The following is a 17,189-nucleotide window of genomic DNA, read 5'->3' as shown; positions in this document are numbered from 1 at the left end:
GAAGCGCATATATATATATGTATACACACACACACACACACACACACACACACATACGGTATATAGAGGGTGTCAAAAATGTTTAGACATTTTTAGAAAGGAATAAAGTGTATTAAATATATATATATATAAAGGGGGTGTTTGAAAGGGACTATTTTATAAGTGAACAAGTGAACAACTTCTTTATTGAAGAGCCTAGTGTTTGGTACACTTTCATTTTCCTATGCAACCTCATCACCATTGAAGTTAGGATAATGGCATTGAGATAACTAGGGCTCCCTCCTCCATTGTTATATGTAACATCAACTACACATTTATCTCATCGCTACAATTCTATCTATTAAAGTAACAGACCCGATGCAGGAATTCTTCACCTGGGATCCAAGGAGATATTCAGGAAGTCCCTGACACCTCTTGGTGCATACAAGTTTTTGACTGTATATACAATTCTGTATTTTTCTGGGGAGAGGGTCTGTAACTTTTGTGACACAGCACCACTCTTTACTCTTTAAAAATTTATGACCAATTTTATTAGGTTGGTGCAAAAGTAATTGCATTTTAAAATGTTAAAAACAATTGCAAAATGCAATCACTTTTGCACCAACCTAATACAATCCCCTTATAACTATTATGAGAATAACAAGAAATACTTAGTTCCCTTTCTAGATCTCTTTTGTCCCGACTCTACCATCCTATGTCAAGTTCTTACAATTAGCTAAGAATATAAGGAACGGGTTTCAGACCTGGATTGTAATATTTTAACAGAGTGGAAAATGAAGACAGAGTAATGACATCATCAGTGCAAGTCCTCTCAGCATATGAAGAAAAGAGAATTGATAATATGAAAACTGAAATTAGCCCCTACCCAGAATGATGTGTTTTTCATAGATCCAAAATTACATTCCTGCTCTATAATTTGTAATGTTAAGTTAAATTGTCAACTCAGGTAGTAAAGTGGAATTTTTCTAGAAAGTTAAACGTATATAATGTTCTCCTGAAAATTCTTGAGGAAGTATATCTTATTGCTCTTTTACACATGACATATTACAGGTGAATTTATCTATCTGGTTTTAATGACTATTCCTATAAATTAAGAATTATTTTTTCCATGTCAAACAATGAAAATTATTTTAATTCTCCAAACTCCAAGCTAAGGCTATAAGCTAAGCCTGAGAGAATTATTATACCATAAAAATTGAGTATTTTCCCACTTTCATCAGCATTAGTCTCATATTTTGTGATGATGTATTTTCCATATGAGTAATACTTAAAACACTCTGAAAAATTTATCACCAAGTTAATATTCATTAAAAATTATGTCTCAGTAATGTTAGTAATATACAGAAGCATTTTAACTTTTAGGCTTCTCTCTCCTAATAAAACATTCTATTTCTACTATGTCATTTCATCCTAGTGTTCAAGGGCTTTCACAGCCTGTTGCCAATATTATTTTCCAGAACTCCCCAACAGGCATCTTCCAGGACTGCCAGATGAATGTTCTATTTCTAATGAACGTCCCATTAAGACATGTCCCAACTTATTCTCGTTTTTATCATTTAGTTGATATTATTCCTCTATCTTCCATTCCTTTCACCCAATTTAAAATTGTCAAAGAAGTCAAATTCTGCTCTTCCTATAGATTTTTGTGATTCTCCAAACCTCGTGCATTTTCATTTTCTCTGATTTTCTGTATTTATACCTTATGTTGCTGCACATAGACTTTAATTCTATATGGTTTTTATCTTTTGCTTTGTTTCTCATGTAGTCTTGTTAACTCCCCAAGGAGTAAGACCATATCTGGCTTGTTTGTTTGACATTTTCACAAGACCTACGGCAATTTTGAATATCGCTCCATAAATACTCATTGATGAAAGGACCACTCATGGAGAGCCAGCAGAGAGCAACTCCCAATCCTAAAACAAGCTCAAAAGAGAAAATTTGAGTGAAGTACCATAAATATAAATATTTTTAATAAATGCTAACAAAGCCAACAAAAAAATCGTAGTGTACTCTAAGCACTTATGGGAAGAGAATTTTAACTCAGAGCTGAATGTAATAAAAGTTTCTGTTTTATGAATTGTTTTGTCAGTTGGCAGTCCAATTTTCAATATTCTGTCAAGTTGGAGCAAAACTATTTCAATAACTAATTAATTGACATCCAATATTGTACACAGTTTTTAAAAACCTGACCAATTGTCCTAGCAGGTTATTTTATAGTTAATTTGCTTACCTTGATTATCTAACATCACATCTTGATGAAGAAAGAGAATTTGGAATGTGATTTCTGATGCAGAATAGAAAATCAGAAGAGTCAAGGAATTAGAAAAAAGAACACATTCTACCTGCATTGTGTGCATGTGTGTAGGGGTATGTTTAAAATTCTAGTCCATATTCTTGAGGAAAATATTCAATGTGTTCCTTTTTCTGAACAGAGCATGTGTTCATAAATATATAAAGATGCTTTTAGAATTTGTGTAATTAAACTGACTAAAGAAATCGGAGTCTAGTTTTAGAAATCAAAATTTTTAATAAATTTCATATATCTTATTGTGGAAATTTTTAATCTTTATTGTAGATTCACTTTTCAATTACAAGTGACAGATAACCTATCCTTTTATTATTTCCCCATATAAAATTGAACTTCAGACAACATGGCCACCAGGCAGTGGAGAAAGTGGAGAAATGAACCATCAGATGTGTTGATATTAATTCTGGAAAAGTAATGTTTTAAGAGTTGAATAGGAAGGAGATGGAAGTGAATAACTAAGAAAAGGTTTCTAGATTTCAGTAGGTTTACTCTTTGCAATAGTTCCAATAATACATCATCAAGTGAAGAGCCATTTCTTATGTTTGTACCTCTTTCTAGGAAACCAAACTTAAGTAGATCTGAACTCTGTAGTCAAAGAGGAAAAAAATGTTTTTAGCCCTCAATAATTCTTCAACACCATATTTCTTCTTCCTGTGAATTAATTCTTCTGTTGTTTTTAATCAATTTGGTTTTTTATGAATATATTCTTTCCAGAAAAATGAAGCCAAAGCAATACATAAAACACATAATATAACTGCATAGCACCAGCATAGAATTGGTTCCTAGTTGATGAATTGAGCGAGTTTATTTTTTATAACTCATCACCATCATCTGAGCTAAAACTACTTCTCCTACTGCTCTCTTTGGAAACTGCAGGGGAAGTGGCAGATAGCAGAGGATCTGTTCCAAAAGGAGATATTGTGTCATCCAGTAGCATGTCATCCAATCTTTGTTCCTCTTTCAAAGCAGCACTAAATGATAAATCTGTGAAGTGTGACAAAGGATCAGAGAAGGCCATCGCTTGATCACAGAGCTCAGGGCTTGTTCCCTGAGACAGAGTCAGTTGTTGGCAATAGTCCACTGAATTCTGCTCAAGATGGGTCGGTGGTTTGGTGACATGAGCACCTAAATCAGCCGTGCCAAGTGAAGCTAAGGTTGGCAGACCGTGAGCACGAGCCTGTATTTCTAGTTCCTGCAATTTCAAACAAGAATAATTAAATAATGACTTGGAAAGTAGACTTAACTCTAGAGAATAAATCAGAAATAGAACCAAGGTATTAAAATTTATTCAAAATGAAGAGTAATACAGATTATAAATATTCTTGTAAATAATAGCATCTGGTGTATTTCTATTGTCTGAAAAATAACCCTTAGAATAATATGCAGATTTTAAAAAATTTCTCCTCCCAATGTGCTTTAAAGGAATACCTGAGATGTAACAGTCCCATTATGATTCAGACTACAATGCAGACATCTGGAAATAGTGCAAAATCTCCCATTTATTCTTCCAGATTAATGTCTCACTGTAGGACCATTTCATGGAAATAAAGTAGGTACTTTACCTGGCAATAAGCATGCTTACATAAAAATCTTGAGAGTTATGAAAACCCATATTTTGATATTTTGTGTCACATGAACAGACAAGGAGTGACTTAATATAAACCATCACAATATGCCTTGAGGCAATGAAATCCGTAGCAACGTTACTAAAGAAATAAAAGGAGGAAGGGAGAATGTAGTATCCAATATTATCTAGAGAAACAAATGTTCTACTTTATTATTTTTTTGGCTGAAATAATATTGTTTGTGTTTGTATAAAATTGGTTCTATTTTCTGCATTTTGCAGTTAGTGTTGTCATTCGTTTTTAAAGTCATTTTTAAAGTCATGTTGATCCTAAATTCCTAATCAAAACCTAATTGAAACAACCCAATTCATGAACTTCTAAAAGGTAATAAAATTATCCTTCAGAAGGAAAAATTATTGTTAATAAGAAAAAAATAAATGAGACCAATGAATAAAACTGATGATGGGTTAGTCATATTTAAGCTACGTGGTTTATGGCAACATTGTTATAAAAACCTGAATCCTGAGTCGAAGCCGCCTGTTAGCCTGCTCTAATTTCTTCTGTCTGTGTTCTAATTCTCGGGCTCTCTGTTGTTCTTTTTGTAGCCACTTGATGTACTCCACTGATGCTTTTAGAATTGTTCCTTTGTTCCAGCGCATATCACTGTAGAATGGAGAGATAACCTTTTCACAATTGTGCATGTCAGCAGAATTCATAAGAACTTACAAAATCTTTTACATTAATATGAAATAATGATTTACATGACTATTATTCACTCTTAGATATTATTGCTTCTGAATAGAAATTTAATAGAATAGTTAAGAAGCCCTTATATAGTAAAATTAATCCCAGAATGAAATAAGTGTCAAAAGAAAGTAATAAAGTGACTTTTTGTGGGAGAGCTAAATGCAATATCATGATTCTACCATTACAGTTTTATATTTTTTAGTGAAAATTGCTTTATTATTAACTCCAAGATTAAAATCTATGTGAGGTATTTCTGCATTAATGAACTAGGAAATGTACATTACTGAGGATTTAAGCCTAAATTTTTTAAGATCATTTTAAATGTACCAATCTTTTAACCTACTTTCTAATAAGGTTGCTTTTATGCTTCTAAGGAAAAAAAAATAAGGTCCCTACTGAATGGTGATCCTGAGTGATTGTGAACAAATCAGAGTTTGTAACATCACCTTATGCAACAGAACAAAACATTCTAGAATTATTAGGCAAATTTTCTGCACATAAAACATCAATACTTTTTTGAAAAGCTGGCTACCTATTTTTAAATAAGTTTAATATAAGTAAATGCAATTCAACATTACCAGATAAGCTGTCAGGCTATAGGATAGACAAAAAATGATTGAAACTTATTTTTGAGACAGGAGAATGATAAATCTGGAATTGCAGAACAAGCTACTGGTTTTAATATATGAAAACATACGTCAATGAGTTTAATACTATATGAGAACTGATAATATGTGTAGAGAATGGGGCCAAACTAATTGCTAAAAGTAACCTGAGCCATTGGAAAACCTTGATGAATTTTCAATTTAGAGTCATGACATGTTTTAAATAGAACATAAAGTAAGCACGTAGGGAAATTTTAAAAAGACATTATACTGCATATATTTTTAGTTTACATGATCTTAGTGAAATATCTTGATATATGTTAAGAACATATGTATATTCTTTTTTTTTTTTTCATATGTATATTCTTGCACTATCTTAATATATATTTATTAAGTGATCAAAAGTGGAAAATATACTTTAAGAAAAAAATCTGGCTTGTACACGCCTGATTAGAAGTTCATGTTAGATGACAGTTCCATTAGCTGTGACAAATTAAAGGGAACTGCATGCTTTTACTGGCAGGTAAAAATATTTATTAGGCCTGGACAAGGCATCTTCTCCTGAAACGCACAACCAATTCAGTGTCTGTCTCAAGTTTGAAAATGTTTTGTCAGTTCTCTAGGGCCATAATAGCTGCTGGTCTCATTCTTCTCACCATTATCTGGTGGTGGAAAGCTAGGGGGAAGAGGCTATGTTTGTCATTAAAGCAAGAAGGTATCTAATTGAAAGTACAGTGAACTCCTGAATTAAACTCTAATAGTGGCAGAAGCCCTATGGCCCTAATTTGTTTCATTTCTTCTAATGGGAAGAAAACTTGAAGGATAGAAGGAGTAAGATGAATAGGCTAATCCTAACCACCTTTGAAGTCTAAAGCACTGTTTATTTAGATCTAAAGCAAATCTTCAAAACAGTGCTAGAGACCACACAATGGGTCTTCTTTCAATTTCTAGTGTCATTTTCACTAAATTTTTTTAAAGTTCATGCTATGTTAAAGCCATTTTAGTAAATAGATTACTTCTTATAATATGTTAATTTTTCTAAACTTGTTAAGGAGATGTGTGCCTCTCTCCTGAGACAATTTTAAGCAGCTAGGCATTGAAAACATCATGTATGACAGCAACACTAAACATATAAAGCATGCCTAAGGAATGAATGTTGAGACTGACTTTTCATTGTCAACAAAATAACTTTCTTTGAAGAACTTAAAAGTTTGAGGAGCTTGAATGCATTTAGAGTTAAAGCAGGTAATAGAAATACCTACATTGGAGGAGTTAGAAGTGTGGCCAGGAAAACGATGGAAAATGCACAGTTTGTTGTCATCTTAGGAGGGCACAACCACTTAAAAGCATTAAAATATTTAAAAAAAAAAAAAAAGAAAAGAAAAGAAAGAAAGAAAGAAAAGAAAAAAGAAAGAAAGAAAGAAGAAAGAAAGAAAGAAAGAAAGAAAGAAAGAAAAGAAGAAGAAAGAAAGAAAGAAAGAAAGAAAGAAAGAAAGAAAGGAAAGAAGAAAGAAAGGAGGACACCATGACAGGTTTGATTTTTCTTGCTTAGATCAACATTTATAACTTCTAATTTAGAAAGTCTTATTAGGTCTCATTTACCAACATTCTTACATAAAAGCAGGGAAAAATTCTGACTAGGGGACAAAAAACGGAATAATTTAGTTTAAAAAAACAACAACAACTGTGTTTTTGTTTCTTCATTTGTTTAGGACACAGACATAATTTAGTGGTTACCAGAGGGTTAAGGGAAAGGGTGATAGATGAAGGTAAAGGGGGTCAAATATGTGGTGATGGAAGGAGAACTGACTCCTGGGGTTGGTGAACACACAATGGGATTTATAGATGATATATTACAGAATTGTACACCTGAAACCTATGCAAACTGACTAACAATTGTCACCCCAATAAACTTTAATTTAAAAAAACAACAACTGTGATCTGTTGTATAAATTAAAAAGTAGAAAAACAATAGTAATTTGATAGCACCAATAAAATAATGCTCTGATCATATTTTATATTTCTAGTATATAATTTTTATAAATATGATTCATAAAAAGCCTGTATAAAGTAGACCACTACCACACATCCGTAGAGGTTCTTCACTTTTTGTGTTTGCTCGTTTTATTTTTTTAACAATGGTCAAAAGATTATCATGGTACTTTTTGTTGTTTTGTTTTGTTTTAATTTTCTCAACCTATATATCTCAACTACAGCTGTTCACTATATTATTTTCCCTTCTGACCTTACTATTTTGACCTAGCAAAGAAGTACAAATTTCTGAATGTTTTGATACATAAAAATGGCAATTTCATACAATTCAAAATTTCTTCCATTATTAGCTTTGATTTCTGAAGCCAATCCTTAAGTTAATTCTAATCATGAGCTGGAAAGGTCCTCAGAGGTCAACTTCTCCAAGGTTCCTGCTATTTTCCTAATATCAGGTGATGTTTATAAGACGAGCCCCAGTTCGCCTCAGTCATTAAGTAATCTTTCTGCAAATCTGTGGCTTTCTTGCTTTTTCAAATGCATCTGTCATAAGAAATATTTTCTGTTGTGACTCAGTGAATTCTTAGTGCATAAAATTGCAACAAAGTTTCAAAAGTTTACTATTCTTATTAAGTGTAATATGTAACACATCTGATATTTTCAATGCTATTTTCCCTTTTTTGTTTAAAAATGTTGGATCTGTCCCATTTGATTGATTTCATGATCTATTAATTGGTTATGGACTGCAATTGGAAAAATCCCATTCTAGACAATTTTACAATCTGATATATATTATTTTTTTTTAATTAAATTTTAAAAATTACTTCTTTTAATGGTTGCAGTCATCTACTCAACAAATTAGCCTGAAATTGTTAAACTCAAATTGAAAGCATTTGATTTTTTATCTACTTTTAACTTCGTCATTGCCACAACATGGTAATAAAATGTTTCTTCAAAGTGAAACTTGCCTCCTGTATTTTATCCTCACTAATTTTCTTTTCTATAACATTTATATTATCCATAATAGCATCTGAAAATTCAATACATGAGCCCAAAGTAATTTCATAGAGTAAATGGCTGCTCCTTAGGCCCACGGATCCACACTCTACTTCTCAGGTAAAGTCATTTTAAAGAGGTTACATTGTGGATTCAACCATGGGACTCCCATTGGTGAACCCTCACGAAGGATACTAGAGTAACAGGTGAGGCCACAGGAAGCCAAAGGATACCAGTAGACTTGGCACTGAATGTCTGGGATGCACCAGCTAGCACTGAAGCCTATTTTCTGCATATACAAGGTAGATGTATTCACATATAGACATATTCAACATTTGACTAATGTTTTCAATTAGATCAAAAATAAATGTAATTTGCCTACATATTTGCATAACACAATACGATTAAAACACATAATAATCCCCCTTTCTGAGATCCATCAAGAAGAGAAAGACCCTTGAGAATGCTTACAGTGAAGTTTTCCCAGTTATGGTCCCTTTCAGATATATTCTGTGATAAATTGATTTTTTATATTCTAGATCGAGGTAGACAAATTACAGCCTGCACTCTGGTTTTGTCAGGAGTCTCATTGGACGCAGTTATGCTCTTTCCTATACATATCGTTTATGTCTACTTTCATGCCACAATTGCAGAGTTTAATAATTGTGACAGAGACTATATGGCCCACGAAGCTTGAAATATTTACTTCTGGCCCTTTACAGAACAAATTCACCCTCCTTTGTTCTAGACAGTGAATTAAAACTAGAAAGGAGGCTTTTATAATCAAACTTCTATAAAAATGTAGAGTAATAATAATTCCTCACAGAAGCTTTGTAATTTGTACAGTATTCTCATCCATATTATTTGATTTTATTTTTATAAAAACAGTCATACAATTAGTATTTTACAGGCATGGTGACATCTCAAGATGTTCCGTTAGGATGCAGAATCCAATGTTATAGTGTCATGTGCTTTCTGCATATAACCGTGCCCTGGCACCGTGGGTTAGCTCTACAAGTTACAGGAGAAGCACTCTTAACTGACCTTTACCTAATCACTTTCAGGAAAAATTAATGCTCTCCATTGCCCTGTGTGGCACCCCCTGCCTAGAGCCACAACAAAGTAGATACAAGAGGCCACTGGCTACCTCCTGATACACCCAGGCACTCCTGATACTTAACGGGAGGCTGTTAAATTAAAGCCCATTGTAGTTATGATAACATTGTTCAATTACAAGTACATTAACTAATAAAATTTGAATGCAAAATAAGAATGCATTTATAAAAAAGTTATTGATTTTAGGAACATTAGATTAAAAGCTTTGGAAAACTCAGTTAAAATAGGTTGCTAAAAGTAGGTTGCTAAAAAATATACTGCAACAAATTAGTCTGTAAACATTTAAAAAACTTTATCTATAATTAGGTTGCCTAAGTTTTGTTTTATTTTAAAGAAATTAAAATAGACTATACATCTTAGTGCAATTTATGTAAAAAGAAAAGTTGAAACATATTCAAACAAAAAGGCCTTGACCTTTTATCAAATTATTGGTAAATAAATGGGCATTTTGTATTTTAAGTGTTAAAAAAATCCTATCAGGAAAATGGGTATTCTCTCTGTTAGTAGAAAGACTGCCTGCTTAGAGACTTTAAAAGATTCAAGTTATTAGCGAGGCCTACACTGAGGCTGAGCGTGTCAGACTCCCCATGCAGCGCTCTTTCGACCATTCTTCTCTAGACACCTTCTCGATCTAATATGCCCTCGAGGATAAATATCACATTTGCTTCTATTACAAATTATTGAGTTTCTAAATGGATTTAGGGAAAAAGTATTTCCAAATTTCACAAATGTCACTTTATCAAACATCATTGTTTCTGAATAATAGCCAATTGTCAGTATTGAAGAGGACAGTTCTCACTTTGAATGAACAGTTTTCAAGGATTACTTGCACAGTCTGTTTTTTATGAGGTTTTGAGGCACATTCAAACATGTAATTGAAGTATGTAATCAACTATTGCTTGAAATTGAGAACCTCAAAAATCTTGTTTAACGGATTTTGTATGTATGACACCAAAACCTGGCTAAAATTTCAGGGCAATAACCAATTAGTGGTTTGGTTGCTATCAATCAGCATGTTTTTACAATTCCCTTTTTTACTTTCATGTCTCCAAATTTCTGAACCTCTGAAAATCCAACAATTCAATATTCATGTACACATCAATCTTACATTGGAAGAGTCACTATAACCATAAATGGAGTATACCAGTGGGTGTCATAGACAGCATTTGACACTACCACTAAATTAGCAGGTCATACAGAATGACCTGCTATGAACTGAGAAGAAATAATTTACTTATTTCTTAGCACTCAAAAGGACAAGCGTTAGTAACAACCTTGATGCATAATAGCTATCAGCCTTAAATACCCCTTAAAACTGGGAGCAGAAGTAGCCACCTTGACCATCAGCTGCTAACTTTCCTAATGGTTAGTGCTTCTCTCCCCCTCCTCCCTCCCACCCATTTTTTGGGGGAGGGGCTATTGAAACCATAACATTATTATAGAAATAATTGTTGAACTCACGGATCATTAGACTTTGGAATAAGAGTCCCAAGCTCCTTGATTCGGTAATTAATGTTATACCTTCTTCTTCTTTCAACTATTAAAAAAGAAATATTATTTATTATTCTCTTTAAAGCACAATTCACTTTTGGTCAGCTGTAAACTTTCGTAATAATTTAAAAGAATAAATGAGCAAAAATTTTCCATTTAGTCAAGAGTAACCAAAAATAAATAAAAATTCAAACGTTTTATTCTAAAAGCAAAAATAACAATATTATAATTATTAGTCCTATTATTCACAATGCTTTAAAGACATTTTCTCCCCAAACATGTATTTATTCTTTGAAATGCCATAATGTTTACTCATACTGAAATATATATGTATATATGTGTATATATGTATTATGTACATAATATTTACTCATACTGAAATACATATGTGTATATACGTATAATATATGTATATAGGATATATATGTATGTGTATATATAGATATACAGAGGGTCCCAAAAAATGTATTCCCATTTTAAGAAAGGGAAAAACTGTATTAAAATTGTAACACTCAATATATACTGATAACAAAAGATGAATACAAGTCACATTTGATTTCTGCAATTACAAGAGGTGCTCAAAGTGGTTACCATCAGCATAATTTTAATGCAGTTTTTTCCTTTCTTAAAATGTGTATACTTTTTTTGGCACCCTCTGTATGTGTGTGTGCATGTATGTGTATATATACATATAATATGTGTATATATATATATATATATATATATATATATATATCCTATTTGACACATGCATTTTTGTCAGTCCATAAGGATTATAATCTTTTGATGTCTCTACCACGCTTTACTCTTGTAATATACTCTGCTGAAGGCCTAACACAAAGTTTGGAACATGGTAGGTGTTGTGCCCAACTAGAATATAACCTCCTTGAAGGCAAGGACCATTTCTTCCTCAATTTTGTATCCCCAGATGGATTGGCATATAAGAGGTACTAAATAAATGTATGTTGACTTAAATATAAATATATTTTTTTAATTTAAAATCTTTCAATAATATATAAAGCAGTGGATTTTAAACTTTGGTGTGCATCAAACATACATGGACGGATTGCTAAATTATATTTTTACACAACAGATTCTATTCTCAATCTGGCAGGGCTGTGTTGTCCCCCAAGACTTTGCATTTCTAACAAGCTTCCTAGTGACACTGATTGTGTTTGTCTACGGGCCACACTTTGAGACCTTCTGATAAAAGTCCTTATTCAGAGACTGTTTTCTCTGGGCATCTGATAGACGTTTCATAAGTGTCAGGTATGCAAAGAAGTAGTTTTTTCTATATTGACCTTTTCTAATGCCAGTTTATAGAGCATAGAGTAGTCTTGTAGTCTACTCTCTATTACTGTATCAAGAACTAGAACGTATACTTGTATATAATATTTTTGAAAAAGTATCATTTTTAAAGCTTTCTAGAGAATTGAAGGAAAAAACAGTCATGAAGAAAGAGAAAATCATATATCAAAAATACTGGAAAATACTTAAACAATACATGTTCAAAAATTAAGATCTGCTACCAGAAACAAGGAAAGTCATGAAAAACTATCAATTGTCTTGGCAAACTCATTCTACAAAGCAATTTACCATGAATGGATTTGACCTTCAGGAATAATACATTGGAATTCCTCTAAAATTGGAATATAATTGATTCTTGACAGTGTTTGTTTTCCCTCTTTACCAATCCTATTTTCTCTGGGCTGGGCATGTGATTAAAAAGAAAATGAAACTGCAAAAAAAAAAAAAAAAAAAAACTGAAAAAATAAACAAAGGTAAAGCTGATAGAAATATATATGTGTTTTACAGTGAAAATGTATTAATAATTCTGTGTTCACACATTTTCCTATAATATAAAACAGACTTTTAAATATAAGATGAAGAACAGCTATGAAGGATTTTATCTCAAAATAGGGGAGTGTTTTAGTCCTACAATATTTCTCCAAAATCTATTATTTAAATGCACCTTATGTAAAATATCAGAAGTTCATACATTACTCTTCTTAGATTGTGCTTGATACATTTTTAATGGCTAATTATAATGAGAACTTTGGTTCCTAGATGTTTTCCTATCCAGTACTAGTTATTTGTAAAGGAGTCAAATTTTAAGAATTTATTATTTCATGCCCTTTGTGGTTTCACTCTTCACAAAGGGTTTGATATATTCATTTATCCCTGTCCTTTGGCCCAGTAAGAGCGACCTCATTCCAGAGCCCATACTTAAGAGGAATCACTTTTGCCTTCTCTCACCACAACCCTCCCCACTGAGCAAGGCAGCAGCTGCAGAGCCAGGGAACCCCTTCTAAGCAGCACTCTGGGTAATCTGCATGAGTAATCTGCACGGGCCAAATGCCCAGAGCCCACCTTCCAGAGCCTGTGCATGCCACTTCCGAGGTCCACATTCCTGAGGGAAGACCATGGCACCAGTATGCTTACCCCCAGGCCCAGGAGGTGGACACGGGGCAGTTGTTTGCAGAGATGTGAACGGAGCTTGAATGTATGAGATGAGGAGTTCGCACTCACGTTTGAGGGTATTGGCAACACAGAAGAAAACGGGGGTTTGGGAGGAGAAAAGAGAGATGGGCTGGCATTCCCCAACCCTGACATTCCCGCTCAGAACTCCAAGGATTCGAGAATTCTAACCTCACATCCAGCCTTCCCGTCCTTAGGAAGGAGAGAGCATACTTATTTTAGGACTTTCTAGCTTGAGTTGTAACTTTTAAATGTTTAGACATCGCGCAAGTGGACTTCCTTAGTCCTCTTGCCATAATCTTCACAAGTTTTAGGGCTTGTCCTAGATTCATCGTAGTTAAAATGTAATATTCTTATTGTTTTTTAGCACTGCAACCTCCAAAAAGATCATTCAGTAAGGGAATCCAGATGAGAAACACTGTGATAATGGGCATAACAGGCACCTCTCATACTTTGCATTAAATGACCTGTTGTTCAAGCTACAGACACAGAGGAGAGGAGAGAGAAGCAGGCAAGAATAGCTAGCAGGTTAAAACTGTGAGAGCCCGTAGATCCTCGATGCATGCATTCCTTCTCTCAATAATCAGCTCTCCCTACTCACGCTCTACTTGCCTCAGAATCTGAACCAAAGCTTATCTGCTGTACCACTAAGGGCTATCGAAATCAGATCACTTCCCTCTCACAACTACCCTAATGATTGTTATAACCTGTTATAACCTCGAGTCAGCTTTTTCCTCAGTCATGTACGTAGTCAGCAAACTGATCAATCTGTGACAGACAGATGCAGGTTTCACAGGTACTCATTGAATCAATTTCAGCTAATCACATGTAAGGAAATTCCTGGTTTGTTTTAGAGCATTAAAGTTTTTATTTATTTTTATTTTATTCTTTTCTCATTTTTTTTATTTGCTTCCCAGAACAAAAAGGCTTCATTCACACTCAATTAGCGAAGCTCATTTGAGACAGCTAAGCACTTGAGACATGACCAAATACTCTTAAACTCAACATTGTTGTTAACCTACTTCCATTGCCTGTATTTCTCCATTTCATGTGATCTGTTATCAGTTAAATTGCCCCCCAGAAAGGAATCAGAGACATTTTTTTTTGCAGAGGTGGAATTCAGCAATCCACACAAGCAATACCTTTCAGATAACTTATGGTTAAGAAGGGAGGAGCAGATTGACACAGAAAGATGAGTACCTGGGTGTGGCGACAGAGCCAGGAGTGCAGTTTCCAGGTTCACACCCTCAGGTGGAAAGGTGCTGGCTCAGGTAGTAAGTAAATGGCCATCAACTGTGATTGGATGGCCACCAGCTGTGGCTAGTTGGCCATCACCTGTAATCAGTGAGCCATTGGCCACTAATACAACTACCGTGGCTACGCTAGCAGCAAATCGGGGCTAGCAAGCAGATGGTGGCTGGCAAGCGCGAATTGCGCATTGTGGCTAGCAAGGTGGATTGGTTGGCAAAGAGAGAAGCAGTCGGCAGGTTGTGGATCCTGTGGCTCCTGCTTCCTGTGTCAACAACCTAGCCGCCAGCGAGAATATTGTGGTACCACTCTCCTATCTATGGCTCCGTGGGTGTTCCTTTTTGGCCTCACTATGTCCTGCGTTCTTATGTGGGGAGCGGGAGCTAAGACCCCGCATGACACCCTGCATGACACTAGGGTTATGTCTCTTGCTATTAAAATTAAAATGGTGTGAATTTTTCTAAAGTCAATTTATCTCTTTAAACCTTTGAGTCATGAATGACATCAGAGTTCAAATGTAACTAAGTGCACTTATCTCCATCACATGCAGCCTTCTTGAGAGACAGTGATCAAGGAGAGAATTTGTGATGTTTCACTTCATAAAAGTGTTTAGCTTTTCTGCAGTTCACATCATTTAAATTCCCCCAAATAGCTCAACTATATAGTAAGCATGTACTATTAATTCTGATCACCTGACATCAAAATACTTACATGCATTTTCTCTTGCATTAATTCATTTTGTTTGGATAATCGGAAAATAAATATACTCACTGAGGTTGTGGTTGTCCTTTTTCTGTCTCTCTTTTGCCAAAGCTCGAGTATCAGTTTCTGATAAACAGGAAATAATTGAAACAGTACTTAGTTTTACTTTACTTCCCTACATAATTCAGGAATACTAGGTGAAAATACAATATTACTTACCCAAATGGTATAATGCTATTTTTATGCAAACATTCAGAAATTTGGAGTAGAGTACTCTTTACTAAGAAGCAATTTAGCAAACCTTTAGGCTTTGAGTAGTAAAACTTGAATTTGTATTCTGGCCCTCTATTTAATAGCCATGTAATCTATTACCTAAATACTCTGTCTCAGTCTCCTCATTCACAAAATTGGTATAATACCTATATGGTAATCATTAGGATGATTAAAAGAGGTATAGTGCATAGCAAATATTAAACTGCTCACCTATTATTTTCAGAATTTTAAGATTATTCAAAATTATTCCAACCTAAATTTTTACAAGTTACATTTTTCTTAAATGATTATGATTTCTACTTTCCAAGGGTTGGAACAAACTGCATTTCTTAGGTATTCCTATCGAACAAATCCACACATGCAGTAAATGACACTGTATGTGTTACATGTTTGGAGCACTTGTGACAGTCTCCTGCATGGGCCACAATGATTCTCACTCGTGATACTCATACCTTTGATAGTTCCCTCTCACATTGAATAGGGTTGACCTGTGAAACCAGTAGAATATTGTGGAAAAGACTAGTGTGGCTTCCAAGACTAGGTTATAGAAGGCATTTTTAACTTCCAATCTGGTGTGTCTTGGATCACCAGATGTCATATCATGAGGATGCTTGACCAGCCCTATGGAGAGGTCTACATGGTAAAGAACCAAGGTCACTTACCAAGAAGCAGCACTAACTTGCATGATCTGTGAGCAAACCACATTGGGAACACATCCTCCTGCCCGTGAAGTGTCAAATGTCTGCTTCTCTGGCCAACATCTCGACTACAGTCTTATGAGAGACTCTGAGCCAGAACCAATTTTCTAAACCACCCTTGAATTTTTGACCCTTAGAGATTATATGAGATGATAAGTGTTTATTATTTGAAGCTGTTAAGTTTTGCGGTAATTTGTTATACAGAAATAGATAATTAAGACAGTGTTCCTTGAATAATTCTAGTTTTTAACATAGGTAATATAGATATATATTTATTTAAATGTGTTCATTTAAAATTATTCATTAATTTTAATCAAAATTATTTGAAAGCATAGACATTTTGAGTTATTGATTAGAGTTCAAGAATGGACATATTGTATTTACTAAAAATGTTAATATTAGCTGTGTAAAAATTATTAAAGACCAATGTTTGGGCTCCAAACTAAAAATGTTTTAAAGAAATTTCAACTGAATTTCCTTTTATTCTTATGGAGGAATTAACAACTGACTTATAAGTCAAGAAATCCTTATTTTGATCCATTTCTCCCTCTACTCAGCTGTGTGACTTTGGGAAAGTAACTCCTCTGACCGTTGATTTCCTCATCTCTGTGTTGGAGGAACTTGACAGTGTCTCAGTAATTCCTTTGAGTTATGACAATTTTGAAATGTACTATTGAAAATTAATGTGTTTTTTTTTAAATCTACTTGAGAAAGTTAAATGTAAGTTTATCATGAAATGCATAGAACAAGCTAAAAGGGAAAATCTCGTTCTTTGTTTCACAACAAATTCTACATACAAAAAGGGCTAATTTTCCTTAAATATTAATTTATTATTTTGCAACCATGTTAATAAATTACATCTATTTAATATCAAAATAAATGTATGTTAAGTTGAATACTTAGTCAACCTGCTATATATATATATATATATATATATATTATACATACACACACATACACATACACCGGGGTG

At 33.8% G+C, this 17,189-nt stretch overlaps 1 protein-coding gene across 5 annotated transcripts in view; it reads right to left on the bottom strand.

The window, feature by feature from the left end:
* Positions 1-326: 326 nt before the first annotated feature.
* The window catches only part of TFEC (transcription factor EC), a 189,620-nt gene continuing 172,757 nt past the window's right edge, over positions 327-17,189 (bottom strand). For all 5 annotated transcript variants that reach the window (XM_033098598.1, XM_033098599.1, XM_033098600.1 and 2 more), the window contains 4 exons: positions 15,315-15,371; positions 10,788-10,863; positions 4,389-4,536; positions 327-3,500 (listed from right to left, as the gene is read on the bottom strand). In XM_033098598.1, the coding sequence (XP_032954489.1) occupies positions 3,120-3,500; positions 4,389-4,536; positions 10,788-10,863; positions 15,315-15,371 (662 nt within the window). In that variant the 3' untranslated portion in view covers positions 327-3,119. The remainder of the gene's footprint in view (positions 3,501-4,388; positions 4,537-10,787; positions 10,864-15,314; positions 15,372-17,189) is intronic.

This window comes from Rhinolophus ferrumequinum, chromosome 26 (assembly GCF_004115265.2).
Source record: "Rhinolophus ferrumequinum isolate MPI-CBG mRhiFer1 chromosome 26, mRhiFer1_v1.p, whole genome shotgun sequence".
Lineage (NCBI taxonomy): Eukaryota > Metazoa > Chordata > Mammalia > Chiroptera > Rhinolophidae > Rhinolophus > Rhinolophus ferrumequinum.
This window is presented reverse-complemented; position numbering and strand designations above follow the sequence as displayed.